Source organism: Rana temporaria, chromosome 1, assembly GCF_905171775.1.
Source record: "Rana temporaria chromosome 1, aRanTem1.1, whole genome shotgun sequence".
NCBI classification, from domain to species: domain Eukaryota; kingdom Metazoa; phylum Chordata; class Amphibia; order Anura; family Ranidae; genus Rana; species Rana temporaria.
In genome coordinates this window covers 368,460,932-368,478,634 of record NC_053489.1, presented here as the reverse complement: position 1 = coordinate 368,478,634, position 17,703 = coordinate 368,460,932, and the positions used below count along the sequence as shown (strand labels likewise).

At 43.4% G+C, this 17,703-nt stretch overlaps 1 protein-coding gene across 4 annotated transcripts in view; it reads right to left on the bottom strand.

The window, feature by feature from the left end:
- The window catches only part of PIP5K1C (phosphatidylinositol-4-phosphate 5-kinase type 1 gamma), a 486,720-nt gene that overhangs the window by 403,808 nt on the left and 65,209 nt on the right, over positions 1-17,703 (bottom strand). For 3 of the 4 annotated variants that reach the window (XM_040322323.1, XM_040322302.1, XM_040322316.1), the window contains exon 2: positions 8,800-8,828. The exons of the other annotated variant lie outside the window; for it this stretch is intronic. In XM_040322323.1, coding sequence (XP_040178257.1) covers positions 8,800-8,828 — 29 coding nt within the window. The remainder of the gene's footprint in view (positions 1-8,799; positions 8,829-17,703) is intronic. 4 annotated transcript variants of the gene reach the window in all.

Sequence of the window (17,703 nt, the reverse complement as noted above, 5' to 3'; positions counted from 1 at the left end):
GAGGCCCGTGGGTTTCCAAGGGGTAGGTGGAGGCACATGTGGACCACCCCTGCACAAGGCGCCCATAATCATAAAAACAAAAAAAATGCTAAATTAGGACGGCGAAACATTTGAGCACAAAAAATATTTTTTATTTTTAAATAATAATTAAAATATAATAAATAAATACATTTTAGGCAAGTCCATGAAAGTCTGTAAACTAAGGCAGGCATGGATAAAAAAAAAAGAAGAAAAACACACACACACACACACACACAACAACCCGGGGGAAGGAGGACCCCTTAATAGTGTTCACCGACAGGTCTGTGGTCAGACTCTAGGTCTGAGATAGGAAAATGGTGGTGTAGAAAGAGAATGAATTCAGGTGGGACCGCTGTCTTTGATTTTCTTCATGTTTCCTTTGTTCCAAAGGGGAGATTGAGAGCTCGTTGGAGTGGGTCTTTTGGTTGAACCGATGCCGGTTGAGGAGGTATTCATTTCAGCCTCTTATGAGATGAGTTTGAGTTGTAGTAATATGCGTTCTCCCTCCTGAATGTTAGCGAAGGAGTATGATTTTCCGTGGACAGAAAACTTGACTGCAAAAGGGATATTTGATTTATTTCTGTGTCAAGACTAGTAATAATGGTTTTAGTGCTTTTTTGTCTTGCTTTTAAAGGATATATTTCTGTACAGAATAGACATGTGCAATGCCAAAAAATGTGTTTTTTTCGTTTGTTATTTTATTTTTTTTTATTTTTTCGTAAATTCAGGAAATTCGAAAAAAAAAAATTCCGTTTTTCTTTCATTCGTTTTTTTTATTTTTTCGGAAATTCTGAAATTTCGAAAAAAAAATTTTTTTTTCGTTTTATTCGTTTTTTTGCTTTTTTCGGAAATTCGGGAAATTGTCCGATTTCCGAAAAAGCAAAAAACAAAAAAAACGAATGAAACGAAAAAAAAAATGAATTTTCGGAAATTCAAAAATTTACGAAATTTCTAATTTTTCAATTTTCGAATTTGACATTTCGACTTTCAATTTTCGAGATTTCGAATTTTTCGAGATTTCGAATTTTTCAATTTTCAAAATTTCGCATTTTTCAATTTTCGAATTTTATAAATTTCATATTTTTGAAGTTTTGTATTTCGAATTTTTTAATTTTCGAAATTTCGAAAATTTAAAAATTCGAAATTCGAAAAGTGAAAAATTCGAAAAGTGAAAAATTCGAAATTCGAAAAGTGAAAAATTCAATTTTTGAAATTTTGATTTTCGAATTTTCGAATTTTGAACTTCGATTTTTTAAATTTTAGAATTTTTCAAATTTCGAATTATCGTATTTCCGAATTTCGAAAATTCGAAATTTCGAAAATTTTAAAAAAAATCGTATTTACGAATTTCGAAATTCGTAAATACGAAAATTCGAAAATTGAAAAATTCAAAATTTGAAACATTTTTACATTTTCGAACTTCGATTTTTTCAATTTTCGAATTTTGCATTTTTCAATTTTCGAAATATCTAATTTCAGAAATTCGAAAAATTCGAAAATGGAAAAATTCGAAAATGGAAAAATTCGAAAATGGAAAAATTCGAAAATGGAAAAATTCGAAAATGGAAAAATTCGAAAATGGAAAAATTCGAAAAATGGAAAAATTCGAAAATGGAAAAATTAGAAAAATGGAAAAATTAGAAAAATGGAAAAATTCAATTTTTTTTCATATTTCCGAAAATCCGAAATTCGTAAATACGAAAATTCATAAATAAAAAAAATCAGAAATACGAAAATTCGTAAATACGAATTTTCGAAAGTACGAAAATTCATAAATTCAAATTTTCGGGAATACGAAAATTCGTAAATTCGAATTTTCGGGAATACGAAAATTCGGAAATTCAAAATTTTCAGAAGTCAGAAAATTCGTAAATAAAAAAATCGTAAATACGAAAATTCGTAATTAACGAATTTCCTTAAAAAAACGAATTAGAAACAAAACGAATTGCACATGTCTAGTACAGAACATGCGCCAGATGGTTTCGATGATGCCAATCTTGTGAGCAACATCTAGCGTGTCATAATCGGGAGCAAGACAAACATATGCCTTCTCATTGTCTGGCCTAATGAGGGTGTTCACTTTGGCGACATCAATGTCATACAACTTCTTTACGGATTGTTTAATCTGGTGCTTGTTTGCTTTGACATCAACAATGAAACCCAGAGTGTTAGGCCCCTTTCACACGGACGGATAGAATGATACTTTTAGCTGCGGATTCTACCGCAGCTAAAAGCACACAATGGTTTCATAAGGGCCCATTCACACACTGCATTTAGCTGTGGGTTTGTTACCTGTGGTTTGGTGCAGATAGAAAAAATAAAATTGACTGCGTCCAGGAATGATTTGGTGCAGCTGTCTGCACATAACCACAGGTAATCGCAGTGCACTGTGTCAGCTGCGTTTGGTATGAATCATGATTGGGAACCCCACGCCAAATTTTAAATAAAAAAACGGCATGGGTTTCCCTCCAGGAGCATACCAGGACCTTGGGTCTAGTATGAATTTAAAGGGGAACCCCTACGCCGAAAAAAACGGTATGGGGTTCCCCCCAAAATCCATAACAGACCCTTATCCGAGCACGCAGCCCGACCGGTCATGAAAGGGGGTGGGGACGAGCGAGTGCCCCCCCCTCCCGAACCATATCAGGCCGCATGCCCTCAACATATGGGGTGCGGCCCCCCTCCCCAAAGCACCTTGTCCCCAAGGGCCTCTTCCCGACAACCCTGGCCATTGGTTGTCAGGGTTTGCAGGCAGGGGGTTTATTGGAATCCGGGAGCCCCCCTTCCCCCTACCCATTCACCTGGAGGAAAGAAAGTGTAAAAAAAATAAAAAATAAAACACACACTACACAGGTTTTTAACCACTTAAGACCCGGGCCATTATGCAGCTAAAAGGACCTTGCCCCTTATTGCGATTCGGCAGTGCGTCGCTTTAACTGACGATAGCGCGGATGTGCTAAGTGGCTTCCAAACAAAATTGGCGTCCTTTTTTCCCCACAAATAGAGATTTCTTTTGGTGGTATTTGATCACCTCTGCGGTTTTTATTTTTTGCGCTATAAACAAAAATAGAGCGACATTTTTGAAAAAACTTCAATATTTTTTACTTTTTGCTACAATAATATCCCCAAAAAACCTATAAAAAAAACGTTTTTTTTCCTCAGTTTAGGCCGATACGTATTCTTCTAAAAAAATCACAATAAGCGTTTAACGATTGGTTTGCGCAAAATTTATAGCGTTTACAAAATACGTGATAGTTTTATGGCATTTTTATTAATATTTTTTTTTTTTACTAGTAATGGCGGCAATCAGCGTTTTTTTTTTTACGGCGACATTATGGCGGACACATCGGACAATTTTGACACATTTTTGGGACCATTGTCAAATGCATTTTTATAGCACCTTTTGCTGTGAAAATTCACAGCAAAAAGTGCTAGAAAAAATCATTGATTACTGTGAAAATGACAATTGCAGTTTAGGAGTTACCACTAGGGGGCGCTTTAGGGATTATGTGTAACCTCATATGTGTTTCTAACTGTAGGGGGGCGGGGCTGGACTTGTGATGTCATTGATCGTCTTTCCCTATATCAGGGAACAGACGATCAGTGACACTGCCACTGTGAAGAAAGGGGAAGGTGTGTTTACACACACACCTCTCCCCGTTCTTCTGCTCCTGTGACCGATCGCGGGACACCGGCGGCAATCGGCGGGTCCCACGGCCGTGGAGCTTCGGACTACACGCGGGTGCATGCGACCCACAGCTGGGCACTTAAAGGGGATGTACCTGTACGTGCCTGTGCCCAGCCGTGCCATTCTGCTGACGTAAATCGGCGTTAGGTGGTTCTTAAGTGGTTAAAGCCATTAGGCAGCTCCAGGGGTCTTCTTCCGACTTCGGGGGTCTCTTCTTCTGCTCTCCGGTGCCTTCTTTCTTCTGCCAGGCTGCTCTGCTATCTTCTTGCAGCTATTTCACTAGCGGCGGCCCGGTCTTTTCCCCTCTTCTCCATTGTCCTTCTGCCGGGCTGCTCCGCGATCTTCTTGCAGCTCTTTTACTAGTGGCGGCCCGGTCTTCTGCACTGTCTTCTTCCCTCTTCTCTTCAATGTTGACACGATGCTTCCTCCCGCTGTAATGCCGAGTGTGTGATGCGCAACAATTTATGTAGGCCTCTTATGACATCACAGTCCCATCATGCTCCGGGTGGGGAGGACATAAGGGGCGGGGTCACCAGGTGATATCACCCGGTGACCACGCTCCATGCCTATTTAAAATCGTTGCGCACCGCGCACCCGGCATCACAGCGGGAGGAAGCGTTGTGTCAACATCGGAGAAGAGGGAAGAAGACGACGCAGAAGGCCGGGCCGCTGCTAGTAAAAGAGCTGGAAGAAGATAGTGGAGCCGCCCGACAGAAGGAAGAAGGCACCGGAGAGCAGAAGAAGAAACCCCCGAAGTTGGAAGAAGACCCCCGGAGCTGCCTAATAAATGACTTTAAAAACCTGTGTAGTGTTTTTTTTTTTACACTTTCTTTCCTCCAGTTCAATGGGTAGGGTTACGATGTACCCAATACTCATTCACATAGGGTGGGCCGGGATCTGGTGCCCCCTTATTAAAAGGGTGCTCTTGGGTTCCGATAAGCTCCCCGCCTGCAAACCAACAACCAACGGCCAGGGTTGTCGGGAAGAGGCCCTTGTCCCCATGAACTCCTATAGAGAACTCCTGCGCCGTCTGTGGGCCTAAAATACAGGACTGATCTAAAGAACACTGCTACAGACACTTGGGAGTCTAATCCTGGAAGACTATGTCAAAAGTGTAAAAAGTGAGTGACTGCGCTGTGAAGGTGCCAAATAATTATAGTGTAACAAATAATGATAAGCGGGTGGGTGACTAGACTGTGGAGGCAAAACAGAGAATCTGTGTGATGGCTCTGATTTGATGTACTGGGATTAACAAATAGTAATCCTGAAACAGTGTAATTATTTAACAAAAATTAACTGAATGAACGGAACAGTGAACAACAGGTGATCAAATAACATCCAATGCGGAAAACTGGTCAAGCAATAGGTCCAATCGAGCCAGCAAAGCTCTAAAGAAAAGTCATATAAAAGAAAAAAGTTCATGTGCTGAAGATCCCACCACCAAGTACAATCAGGGTAACTTCCTGTGACAGTCTTCAGTGAAAATCTTCAGTGAAACCATCTCGGTGTCCACAAGCAGCTTACCTCACTCCTGTTTAGACAAACAGCATACATGGGCCACAGATCTAAGTGCTGGTAACCCTGATAACAGTAGTCTCCTTGCTATTACTGCAGTATCCTTAGTAGCAGGCAACTCCCATGTATGAAAACATAAGAACAGATAGCATGTTCATAGCGTAATTCAGTAGGTCCGACTGGAACAGGAGCAAAATACAAAGATAGAGCACTCACTTTGTATAAGTTGAGTGCGGGCGTCAATCCACGAACGTCGAGCTCGTATGTCCCCCAATGTGTTTTGATCCGGGTCCACTCCGACTTCCAATATTCGGCCAGTAATACTCAGAGTATGATATTAAAATGAAGAAAGGGCACGCATAGCATGAACCCATTACAAACCATTTAATCATAAACAAGGAATAAATAAAGACACTCACATTTGGTAAAAGCAGATAGTAAAAAAATCCACAAGCGTCGTGCTCGTACTCCTTCAGTCAGATGGTGTGTGTACCTAGTCAACCTAAGGGCCTGGTATGCTCCTGGAGGGGAACCCATGCTGTTTTTTTGTTTAAAATGTGGCGAGGAGTTCCCCTCATGATTCATACCAAACACAGTGTCTGGTATTGGCAGTGATCCAAGTCGGATCCCTGTTCAATATCGTGCCGCAGCTAAACGCAACTAATCACACTGTACAAATGCAGCTGATCGCTGTGCCTGCAGTCTTAAATTTCACAGAAAATAAACATGCTTTTAACTGCGGCAGAACAGCCATCCGTGTGAAAGGGGCCTTATTGTCCTCAATCATCATAGCGGACTCAGTGGTCAAAGGGAACTTAATAATGGCATAATGGTCAAGTTTGTTCCTTGTGGGGGCACTTTTCCTTGGGTATTTGGGTTGCCTCCTCACCCTTAAGGTTTTGGGTCTCCGGAATGTAGAAGCAGTTCGAAACTTCTTCTTGTGACTGTTCACTCCTTTTAGCATGGCCTTTTTGGCCTTCAGAACCTTGTACTTTGCTTTAGTCTTGGCAGGGACAGCTTCCTTCTTCGCCTTCGATGCCATCTTGGGGAAAAGGAAGAGTTCAGTTTTAGTGCTCTTCTACATTGAATTGTGGAGGGAGAGAGATCCGTGAATAACTGGATAGGGTGTCCCTGGCATAAAACTTGGGAGGCAGATCTGGCCTGTTTTATGACCTCTTCCTTTACAGAATAATAATGTGGTTTGGCAATAATGTCTCTGGGTTTTCCCATCTTTTCTGGGGGGTCCAAGGTCTCTGTGGGCCCTTGTCTAGTTCAAGGCGGCGTTGGAGAACATTAGGTAGCATTGTTTTGATTAGTTCCTGGACTGCTGAGGAGACATCTAGAACTGTTGCAGGTAACCCACGGATTCTAAAATTGTACCTGCAGGACCTGTTCTTCAGTTCATCAATTCTGGAGATGGCATAATCAAGGTTCTCCTGGACTGTGGATAAATGTTTGGAATGTTGATTAGAAACAGACTGTTTCTTCCAGTTTATGTTCTATTGTGTCTATCCTTGCTCCTAAATTTTGGAAATCAGTTTTCAGGTCCCCAGTTATTTTTGCCGCTGTTTGAGCCAGTCCCCTATCCAGAAGTTCTGAAACTTTCTGGAATAGGTCCTCCATTTGAAAAGCCTGGTCTCTGAGGGAAGTTTCTGACAGAAAAATTGTATTTTGAGCGGAAGAATTGTTCCCTATGGATGTGTAGGGAGAGCCAGATACTGAGTAGCTGATAAGAGGTTCAATGGAGATTTATGAGTGGAAAAGTATTTTGTGGGGGGCCTGCCTGGGTTTCTGAGGTGAAATTTTGAGCCGCTGAGTTGATTACATGTCTATTTTCTGTGAGGCAGAGTTCACTGGAGGCTATATGCTGTGCTGTGGTGGCCATCTTGGATTATTTGCCCGTGTCAACGGATTGAAATTGCGGCTTTAAAGTCTTTTAGAATGAGAAAACCAGCTTAGAGGGGTGTTCCGGGGTTGATTATCTACCTGCTCTTCAATTTTGGGATTAAACTGTTTGCCTTGACTGCTTCTGTGGGCGTCGCTGTACACAGCAGGAGCGGAGCTCTCGGCTCAGGCAGCCATCCTTAGAGCCCCGCAAATGCGCTCTAATAGCTAAGATTTCAACAATTGTGTTCTGAACTTTAAAACGCCACCCTAATTCATCTCCATCTAGAAGCATCAAGGAGAAATGTAAATTTTGTTTTTACTTTTTGTTCAGAATATGTAACTACTTTAGGGTGAATGTGTACAGGTTCCCTTTATGACAGGTAGGAGAGTTACCCTACCTTTTTTAATGGAGTTTTTTATAAAATCTTTTTGGAGACAATTCAGTTCAAAGCAGTGCACAGAAACATTATCTCCCCTCAAACTCAAACATTTTCATAAAAAAAAACAGTACTTAACTATGATGGATAAGTGCAGAGGAAGACCTATTAGAGCTTCCTTACATGTTTACAACATTAACAAATAAAAGCAAAAAATAAATAAAACAGTTTAGGCACAAATTTTGAGAAATGCATATAAATAACAAAATCATAAATGATCATGTTTAAAATGGTTAGCTCCATGGAATATTAGGATCTAGGGTATGCCTTAAGTGAAATAAAAAAAAGGGACAGTAGCATTGTTTTTTTTAAATAAAAAATTGTACTGGGAGGAATATATAGGCTGCCATTGCAGATCTCTACAGTTGAAAAGATATTTTATGGCTATTATGTAGATCCACTTGATTGAGTGTCATTTGAATTACTGACCAAGCACAATATCCACGTTCCGACAACTATTATATCTCTACGTGCAAGCTTGCTCTGGGTCCCTGACCGTAGGATGGCATTGACAGCTCATTTATCACAGTACAGGTCTAGTATAACTTCCATTAGTAAATGTGTCAATATTTAGATGTAAAAATAATAATAAAATAAATAAAGTACACATTTCAATGAGTTTCACTTTTTAGATATTCATAGTGGCTCATGGTTTAGCCCTAATAATCAACAACTTTTTCAAGAACTGTCTGGCCATAAAGAACATGACTTGTAGCACTTAAGTGTTCCAGGTTAACCAAGTTGTTGGAGCCAACAGTCATTTTCTTGACATGATGTAGATATCACATTTTTGATATTTGGACCTTCAAGACATATTGCCCCCTTCAAATTAAAACATTCAAATGCCAGTTTCATTAAGTGTTATAAAAATAGTAGATGTCATAAAATAAAACAGAAGATATAAAAAAAACAAAAAAACCTCCTCTTTCCTCTACACATAAATAGATCAGATGGTATTGTGTAAACTCTACTTGCTTCCATTGGCCTCTGATCCATGAGCTATATTGCGCTGAAACACTGGTTACACCTATAACTTAGGGGGTTAGTATTTGTTTCATTCACCCAACCTACCAATCTTGGTGTTTTGAGAAAAGAGGAGGTCTTCTTTAATCAATATACCATCAGTGACAATAACACCCAGTTAAAGGCTTTAACTACTAATAATGCTATATGCTTGTATCAACCAAAATGTCCAGCACAAAATTGCAGGTACTATTTACGTTTTATAAAAAATTTGAATATAGGTCTCACCTCAGAAGCAGTTTTCTTTCCCACCACATCTGAGAGAAAAAAAAAGGAAGAGATATATGCAAATAATGAGCAACAACAAAAAACAAATCTGCTTAAAGTAGAACTCAACCTAAAGCTATGTCTTTTTTTAAGACCTTTCTATTGTGATGTAACTATCTCCTTTTATTTCCTTTGGAGGACCCTGGTGATGAAGGTTCTCTTTCTACCCTCCATCCTATCAATAAAAGCGAAGCTTCAGGCACCTTCAGAAAAAAAAAAAAAGTCAGCAGCTACAAATACTGAAGCCGACGACTTTTAATATATTAGGACACCTACCTGTCCACGAATCCAGTGGCATCTTCACCCAATCCAATTTTTCAATCTGCTCTCAAATGTTGCCGCCACCATCTCGGCTAATGGAAACAAGCAGTGAAGCCTTGCATCTTCACAGCCGTCTCTATTCTGTGCATGCGCAAACTGCGCTACGCTTTATGAATGGCCTGGCGGCAGGGGAAGGAAGAGGGGGGTTGAAGTTCCTGCTGAGTTCCACCTGGCAAAGTCAGCCGGAAGTGGGAGCAGGTACCTGTCAAAGCCAGGTAAGGCAGGGAAGGGGGGTGGGAGGCAAACAAGCGGATGTTCCCCTTTTGGGTGGAGCTCCACTTTAAGACACATGACTACATACTGGTTTCCCTTTCTTCTAGGTGTATGGTTGGGAATTATCACTGACACTCTTGTCTTCTTTTACTCACTCATGAGGCCAAGAGTGAATCACAGGAAGTAGCAGGCCAGAGTGCTCAACCAGAGCAATAAAAGGCCCCTTTCACACTTGTGCGACTTTGGACTGCAAAGTCGCATGACAACTCGTTCCCCATGATTTCCAACTATAACCTTTCATATATGTGCGACTTTAAGTCGTGCCGACTTCAAAGTGGTCCCTGTGCTACTTTGGTCCGACTTTCATGCAAGTTGAGGTCCACAGACCTCAAGTTTACACAGGCATTCCCTGAAATCACTTCAAAAATCACGCGACTTAAGTTGCGGCAGTGTGAAAGGGGCCCAAGTCGTAGTTTGTTTAAAGGCCAAGCCCAGCTTTTGCAAAATAATTAAATATGTTTGCATTATAATAATTTGTTCCCCCCCTTTTGATTAAAGGGAAAGTTCACCTTTACAGAACAATCTGTAAGGTGAGCTTACACAGGACCCCCTGCTTCGGTCCCGCGGCAATCTCTCGTTCTAAGTACCCGTATATCTGCATCAGGTGTCCGGGGCTTAGAAACCCCCTTGGCATCCACATGTCTTCTTCCCAGGTGACAGGACAGGCTATGTGGCTGCTGATTTGTCGGCACCGCCCATGTGATGGCGCTGACAAATTAGAATGCTTAGAAACGTCCCTCCTGACTAAGTACGTTTTGGACATTCAGCTGAGGGGGATTTCTAAGCCCCGGACTCTTGACGCGGATATACCGGGGCTCAGAATGGCAGAATGCCGGGGTCCAGGTCGGGGTCCTGTGCAAGTTCACATTACAGATTTTTCTGTAAAGGTGAACTTATACTTTGCCTGGAGAACATTGCAACCACAAGGAGTACAATGCTCTAGTTGCTGCAGGCTATTTCACCCACCACTGGTCTGTACCAAGCCAAGAACCTTCAGGTTACAAGGCTGGAGAAAGCATCAATGGACTGAAGGCCTCATACACACAGGATGTTTTGCAAACCCTCCTAGAAGCCTTTCCTCCTGGCAGCAGCGTTTTTGCAGAAAAAAGCCAGATCCTTGTAAAAGCATCTACAGCTTTTTGGTTCCATGTACACGGGACGTTTTTACAACCTCTCCTGAACAATTTAGCTTGACAGATGGTAACCCACATTTAAAAACTTCAGTTTTGCCACGTTTACAGGCAGAGTTTGGAAATTATATATATATATATATATATATATATATATATATATACACACACACACACACACACACACACACATATACACCGGTATATATATATATATATATATATATATATATATATATATATATATATATATATATATATATATATATATATATATATATATATATATTGTACAGGACGCCATGGCTGGGTCCTGGAAGGACGTTATATTTCCCCTCTGTTTGGACTGTGGTGCCTTTAAGGGAACGGAAAGGGTTAATGCACCTGTCCAAGGAAGGAGTTTAAAGCAGACAGGAAGTGCAGGTGAGAGTGAAGGAGTGTAGGAGAGTCTGTGCATGGTGAATGGTGGACAAGGAAAGCTGTGGAAGCTATGAAAAGCTGTGAAAGGACTTGGCAGTGTGTTGCCTGAAAGCCTGCTACTGAAGGACTTACCTGCAAGGACTATTTAACTGCGATAGCAGTTCTGAGCTGTACAAGTCGGTGAGACTGTTATTTCCTTTGTTTTTGCTGCTGCTAAGCCATTTAAGTTTAATAAACCTTAGTTTTGATTTAAAAAGCCTGTGTCCTGCGATCAAGCTGGTCCCCCAAACATTACACTGGTGCTCGAATGCGGGCAGGACAGAATAACAGGCATAAGAAGAGAAAAAAAAAAAAACTTTTTTTTCTTTTTGCATTGGACTTTATATTGAACTGACATTTAAAGAGACAGTACATTGAATTTATGTCCTGGGTTAAAGCTGCACAAACATTGAAAGTTGAAGCAATGGAGGAGCTAATTAAACAGCTGACCTTGGCTAACATGCAAGCGCAGACTCGCAATGAGGAAGCTAATCAGCGCTTAGCAGCCCAGCTGGAGGCACAACAAACTTACCACAAAGAGGCGCTGGCTCTGCAGCAAGAAAATACTCGCCTGTTGGCGGCCCAGCAAGCGACGCAGCAAGGGGTTATGCAGGCTCAGGTGACGGCTTTAAAGGAAGCAGTGCAGCAGCTGTCTCAGGTTCGGGAACAAGCGGCTGTTGCCCCTGGCAACCAGGTGACTGTGAGGGCAAGCCATTTTCTACAGAAATTATCTATGAGCGATGATGTAGAGGCATTTCTTGCTACATTTGAGAGGACAGCGGAGAGAGAAGGATGGTCTCAGGACCAGTGGGCCGGCCTCATTGCTCCTTTTCTCACTGGAGATCCTCAAAAAGCCTACTTTGACCTGCCACCAGATGATGCTAAAGACTATCAAAAGTTAAAGGCAGAAATTCTGGCTCGTCTGGGGGTGACTACGGCCGTTCGGGCCCAACGTGTACACCAATGGAAATATCGTCCAGATCGGCCACCCCGGTCTCAAATGCATGACCTGGTGCAACTAGTAAAAAAATGGCTGCAGCCTGAGGTGTTGTCTGGCCCCCAAATTGTGGAGCGGGTCGTGCTGGACCGATACCTGAGGTCCCTGCCAGATGACCTCCAACGGTGGGTCAGCCATGGAGACCCCAAAACAGCAAACCTCCTTGTTGAGATGGTGGAACGATATACAGTGGTGGAGGACCTGCTCGGACCTACCAAGCGCATAGGGCCTAGTCTGCCACGGCCTGTTCGACCAACTGCTGCCCTTCGAAAGGATGTTCCAAGGAGCCCTGGGACAAACACCCCGGAAGGCCAAGAGACACTCCCGGTACCTTCGCAGCGTTCTGTTCCTGTTCGGAGAGGAGGGGATGTACAATGTTGGCGATGTCATTCCTGGGGTCATACCCGGGCACACTGCCCACTGCAAGAAGAGCCCATGGAATGCGGGGTTCTTCGGAGGGGGTCCTTTTGTGCCCACAAAGTGTGCACCACACACCTCGACCTGGATGAGGAAAAGTTTGAGTGTGAAGTCCAAGTGAACCACCTCCCTGCCCGGGCTTTGTTGGACTCTGGAAGCATGGTAACCCTGGTTCATCCTAGAGTGATTGGGAAGATCGGTCCGGTAAGAAAAACTTTACGGGTGGTATGCATTCACGGGGACACTAGAGAGTACCCGCTCATCACGTTGTCTATCTCCTCAGCATGTGGCACTGTTACTCAAGAGGTGGGGGTGATAAAGAACTTGGTGCATGATGTTATAATAGGACGAGACTGTCCATTGTTTACAAAACTGTGGGAACAAGGAGAACAGTTCAGAGACTGGGGAGAAACTAGCCCCCCTGTTCCTGCTGCTGAGAGGGATAACCCTGAACTGCCAAACGTTAATGTGGACCCAGATGGGGAAAATGCTAATGATTGGGTTAATGGTGATGAAAGTAGTGTTGATACTATTGAGGATGTCAAGATATGTGGTCCACAGACCTACCAAAACACTAAGGGGGAGGAGCCTTTCCCACTTCAGGTAATGCTGGGGGAAGAGGATGAGGAAGTGGCCTCTACCCCTGCGCTGCCGGATTTGGGTGTTCCCCATGGGGCATTTGGGACTGCTCAGATGCAGGACCCCACTTTTGCCCATGCACGGGAACAAGTGGTAGTAGTAAATGGGGTTCCCCAAGAGCCAGGTGCGAATGAGAGGTGGCCACACTTTGCAATATATAATGAATTGCTGTATCGGGTTACCAAGGAGAGAGAAAATGTGGTAGAGCAATTGTTGGTACCCCAACAATATAGACGAAAGGTTCTGGACCTGGCCCATAACGATGTGTTAGGGGGACACCTGGGAGTTGAAAAAACGGAGGCACGGATCACCGACCGGTTTTACTGGCCAGGTCTGAAAGCAGAGGTAAAGAGATACTGTACCTCTTGTCCGACCTGTCAGTTGACCGCTCCGGTGACTCATTTTCGGAGCCCTTTGGTCCCTCTGCCCATAATTGAGGTCCCATTCGAGAGGATAGCCATGGATATAGTGGGTCCCTTGGTAAAGTCAGCTCGAGGTCACTCTTACATATTGGTGATTCTTGACTATGCCACCCGATATCCTGAGGCGCTACCCCTGCGGAATACCTCCTCAAAGGCCATTGCCCGGGAATTATTCCAGATGTTTACACGGACTGGTTTCCCCAAGGAAATACTCACAGACCAGGGTACCCCGTTTATGTCAAGGGTTATGGCCGATGTGTGTAAGCTGTTCCGGATTAAACAGCTACGCACATCGGTCTACCATCCCCAAACGGACGGGTTGGTGGAACGCTTTAATAAGACCCTTAAATCTATGCTCAAGAAAGTGGTACAAAGGGATGGGAAAGATTGGGACTGCCTGTTACCAGCTCTCCTGTTTGCTATCCGGGAAGTGCCCCAGGCCTCCACGGGTTTTTCGCCCTTTGAGTTGGTATATGGGCGGAGACCTCGCGGACTTCTTGACGTGGTTAAAGAGGAGTGGGAAAGTGAACCTGTTCAGCATAAGAGTGTCCTGGAATATGTCTCCCAAATGCAGGAAAGGATCCAAACCGTGATGCCGCTAGTCAAAGAGCATTTGCAAAAAGCCCAGGAGGCTCAACGACGGGTCTATAACAGGGCTGCTAAAATAAGGCACTTCCAAGTGGGGGATCGAGTAGCGGTGCTAATTCCCACTGTGGAAAGTAAGTTCTTAGCCAGGTGGCAAGGACCCTTTGAAGTTGTGGAAAAAGTGGGAGAGGTCAATTATAGAGTCCACCAGCCAGGCAAGAGGAAACCGTATCAGATATATCATGTCAACTTGTTAAAGCCCTGGACAGACAGGGAACCGGTGACCTCCCTGGCTAGTGCAAGGCTTGAGCCACAGGTTGGGGTGGAGAGTGTCCAAGTAGCAAATACCCTATCTAAATACCAAAGTCAGCAGGCAAAGGAGTTCTTGCAGAGAAATAAAGAGAAGTTTTCAGACTTGCCGGGGCTAACTAGTATCATAGAGCATGATATTATCACGGAACCTGGAGTCAAAGTTTTTGTCAGGCCCTACCGCATCCCAGAGGCTCAAAGGAAGGCCGTTTCAGAGGAAGTAAAGAAGATGCTGGACCTGGGGATCATTGAGGAATCGCAGAGTGAGTGGTCGAGCCCGATTGTGTTGGTACCAAAGCCCAACGGGACTCTGCGATTCTGCAATGATTTCCGGAAGCTTAATGAAGTTTCACGGTTTGATGCCTACCCCATGCCCCGGGTAGATGAACTTATTGAGAGACTAGGTCCAGCTAGGTATATCACAACATTAGACCTTACCAAGGGGTATTGGCAAATCCCATTAACTAAGGCTGCTAAAAAGAAAACTGCTTTTTCTACTCCAGAGGGGAGTTTTCAGTACAAAAGAATGCCTTTTGGACTGCAAACTGCTCCAGCCACGTTCCAGCGAGCAATGGATAGGATTTTACGACCTCATCGGGAGTATGCCTCAGTGTACTTGGACGACATAGTCATTTTTAGCAGAGACTGGGAGTCACACTTGCCCAAAGTCCAGGCAGTACTGGACTCTCTCTGGAAAGAGGGGTTTACAATAAACCCTGAAAAATGTGCTTTGGGAATGGAGGAGGTGAAATACCTGGGCTATATTGTGGGTAGAGGGGTGGTGAAACCTCAGGTCAGCAAGGTAGAGGCTATAAAGAGTTGGCCCCGCCCCCTCACAAAAAAGCAGGTACGTGCATTCCTGGGCATGGTGGGATACTACAGGAGGTTCGTACCCAACTTTGCCACATTGGCGGCTCCATTGACCGATCTGACTAAGGGTCGGAAATCGGTCATGGTGGAGTGGAATGCAGACGCTGAGAAGGCTTTTTTGGTGCTCAAGTCAGCACTGTGCCAACACCCTGTCTTGATAGCGCCCAATTTTTCAGAAGAGTTTGTTGTCCAAACTGATGCTTCCGATGTAGGATTGGGAGCTGTATTATCACAGGTTGTTCATGGTGAGGAGCACCCAGTAGTCTTCCTCAGTAGGAAGTTGACACCAGCGGAGAAAAACTACGCTATTATTGAAAGAGAGTGTCTGGCCATTAAGTGGGCTCTGGAGTCCCTCAGATATTACCTCTTGGGGAGGAAATTTAGGTTAGTTTCTGATCATGCCCCTTTAACGTGGCTGAGGCAAGGTAAAGGGACTAATGCCAGGATTACCAGGTGGTTCCTGGCGCTCCAAGAGTTTAAGTTTATAGTGGAGCATAGGCCCGGGAGACTGCATCAAAATGCAGATGCCCTCTCCCGAGTCCATTGTTTTAGCTCCACTGTTGCCTCCACCTCCTTGGCGTTGGGGCACAGGGGGGGGATATGTACAGGACGCCATGGCTGGGTCCTGGAAGGACGTTATATTTCCCCTCTGTTTGGACTGTGGTGCCTTTAAGGGAACGGAAAGGGTTAATGCACCTGTCCAAGGAAGGAGTTTAAAGCAGACAGGAAGTGCAGGTGAGAGTGAAGGAGTGTAGGAGAGTCTGTGCATGGTGAATGGTGGACAAGGAAAGCTGTGGAAGCTATGAAAAGCTGTGAAAGGACTTGGCAGTGTGTTGCCTGAAAGCCTGCTACTGAAGGACTTACCTGCAAGGACTATTTAACTGCGATAGCAGTTCTGAGCTGTACAAGTCGGTGAGACTGTTATTTCCTTTGTTTTTGCTGCTGCTAAGCCATTTAAGTTTAATAAACCTTAGTTTTGATTTAAAAAGCATGTGTCCTGCGATCAAGCTGGTCCCCCAAACATTACAATATATATATATATATATATATATATATATATATATATATATATATATATACACACATATACATACACACACACACACACACACACACACACACACACACATACATACATAGGTATATATCTCACACACACACACACACACACACACACATATATATATATATATATATATATATATATTTTAATTTTTTTTAAATGGCCAAAAAACTAAAAAAGTCAATAAACAAAACGTGGCTAAACACAGGTTACCGTGTTTAGACGTGTTTGGTGTCTAAAACTTTGGCTCCTGAATGAATTTTTTTGTCTAAAAAAAAAAAAAAAAACCTGTGTACATGTATACATAAGATAACATTGAATGAGTTCAGGGGCAGTTGAAAAAAAAAAAGTGTCCGACTGCCTCTGAACGTTCGTTTAGCAGCAGTGTACATGGGGCCTTGCAAGCTTTTAGGTGCAATTACAGGCATCAAGAACTTGGGCGTGAATTTATTTTATTGGCCAGAATAATATTGTATTCTAGCCATTAAATTTAAACGCTCAAGCTCTAAACGTTTAAAGAGATTTTTTTTCTGCCAAAACTCTGCTGCTCCTGGGATGCGCTGTTTTTTTTTTCCTGCCTCTAAACGCTGCAAAAAGCCTTTGTGTGCCTGGACACATAGGCTGTAGATGAGTTTGGAGGTAGAAAAAAAAAAAAAAAAAAAGAAAGTGTGATGCCCCTAAAATAGGGTGACCAGACCTCCCCGGTTTCAGAGGCCAGTCCCGAGATTGAGGACACTGTCCCTGGATAAAGTCTGTCCCCGGATTGGATTTGACTTCACAGTCAGTGCAGAATTAAAAAAAATATATTCTAAATTACACACCCCCACTCCACCGCACCTACTAGCTTAGGGGGTGTATTTTTTCCATTATCTGTGCCCCTTTCTGATGATCATGTGCTGGTCAGAGTAGTAGCTGGGGCCCGGAGAGTGAGACTTGAGAGGCTGTGAGGCAGGCAGGGGGTGGCGGCAGTGACGGGCAGAGAGAGGCAGCTGAGCTCAGCTGACGTTGTCCAGTAGCAGGAACAGAGGGGAATCGGTTTAGATTGTGGGGTTGCCAGCGCCTTCAACACAGGAGTGCTTTGGGGATGTCTGTAAATAGACTACATTGTACTGTGTCTGTCTCTCTGGCAATATGGATGGTATCATAACTCACAGGCAGCAGCCACTCTATCATGGCTCTGTCACAGTGTGTCACATAACATGTCTGCTGGGAGCTGATTTTGGTAACTTATTGGTCATATGTATCAGCACCCAGCAGCCATGTTAAGTGACACACTGTGACAGAGCCATGATAGAGTGCCTGCTGCCTGTGAGTCATCGTAATGCTGATGATGTTAACCAGTTGCTGATTGCCTGATAGCAGATTTACTACTACAGGACA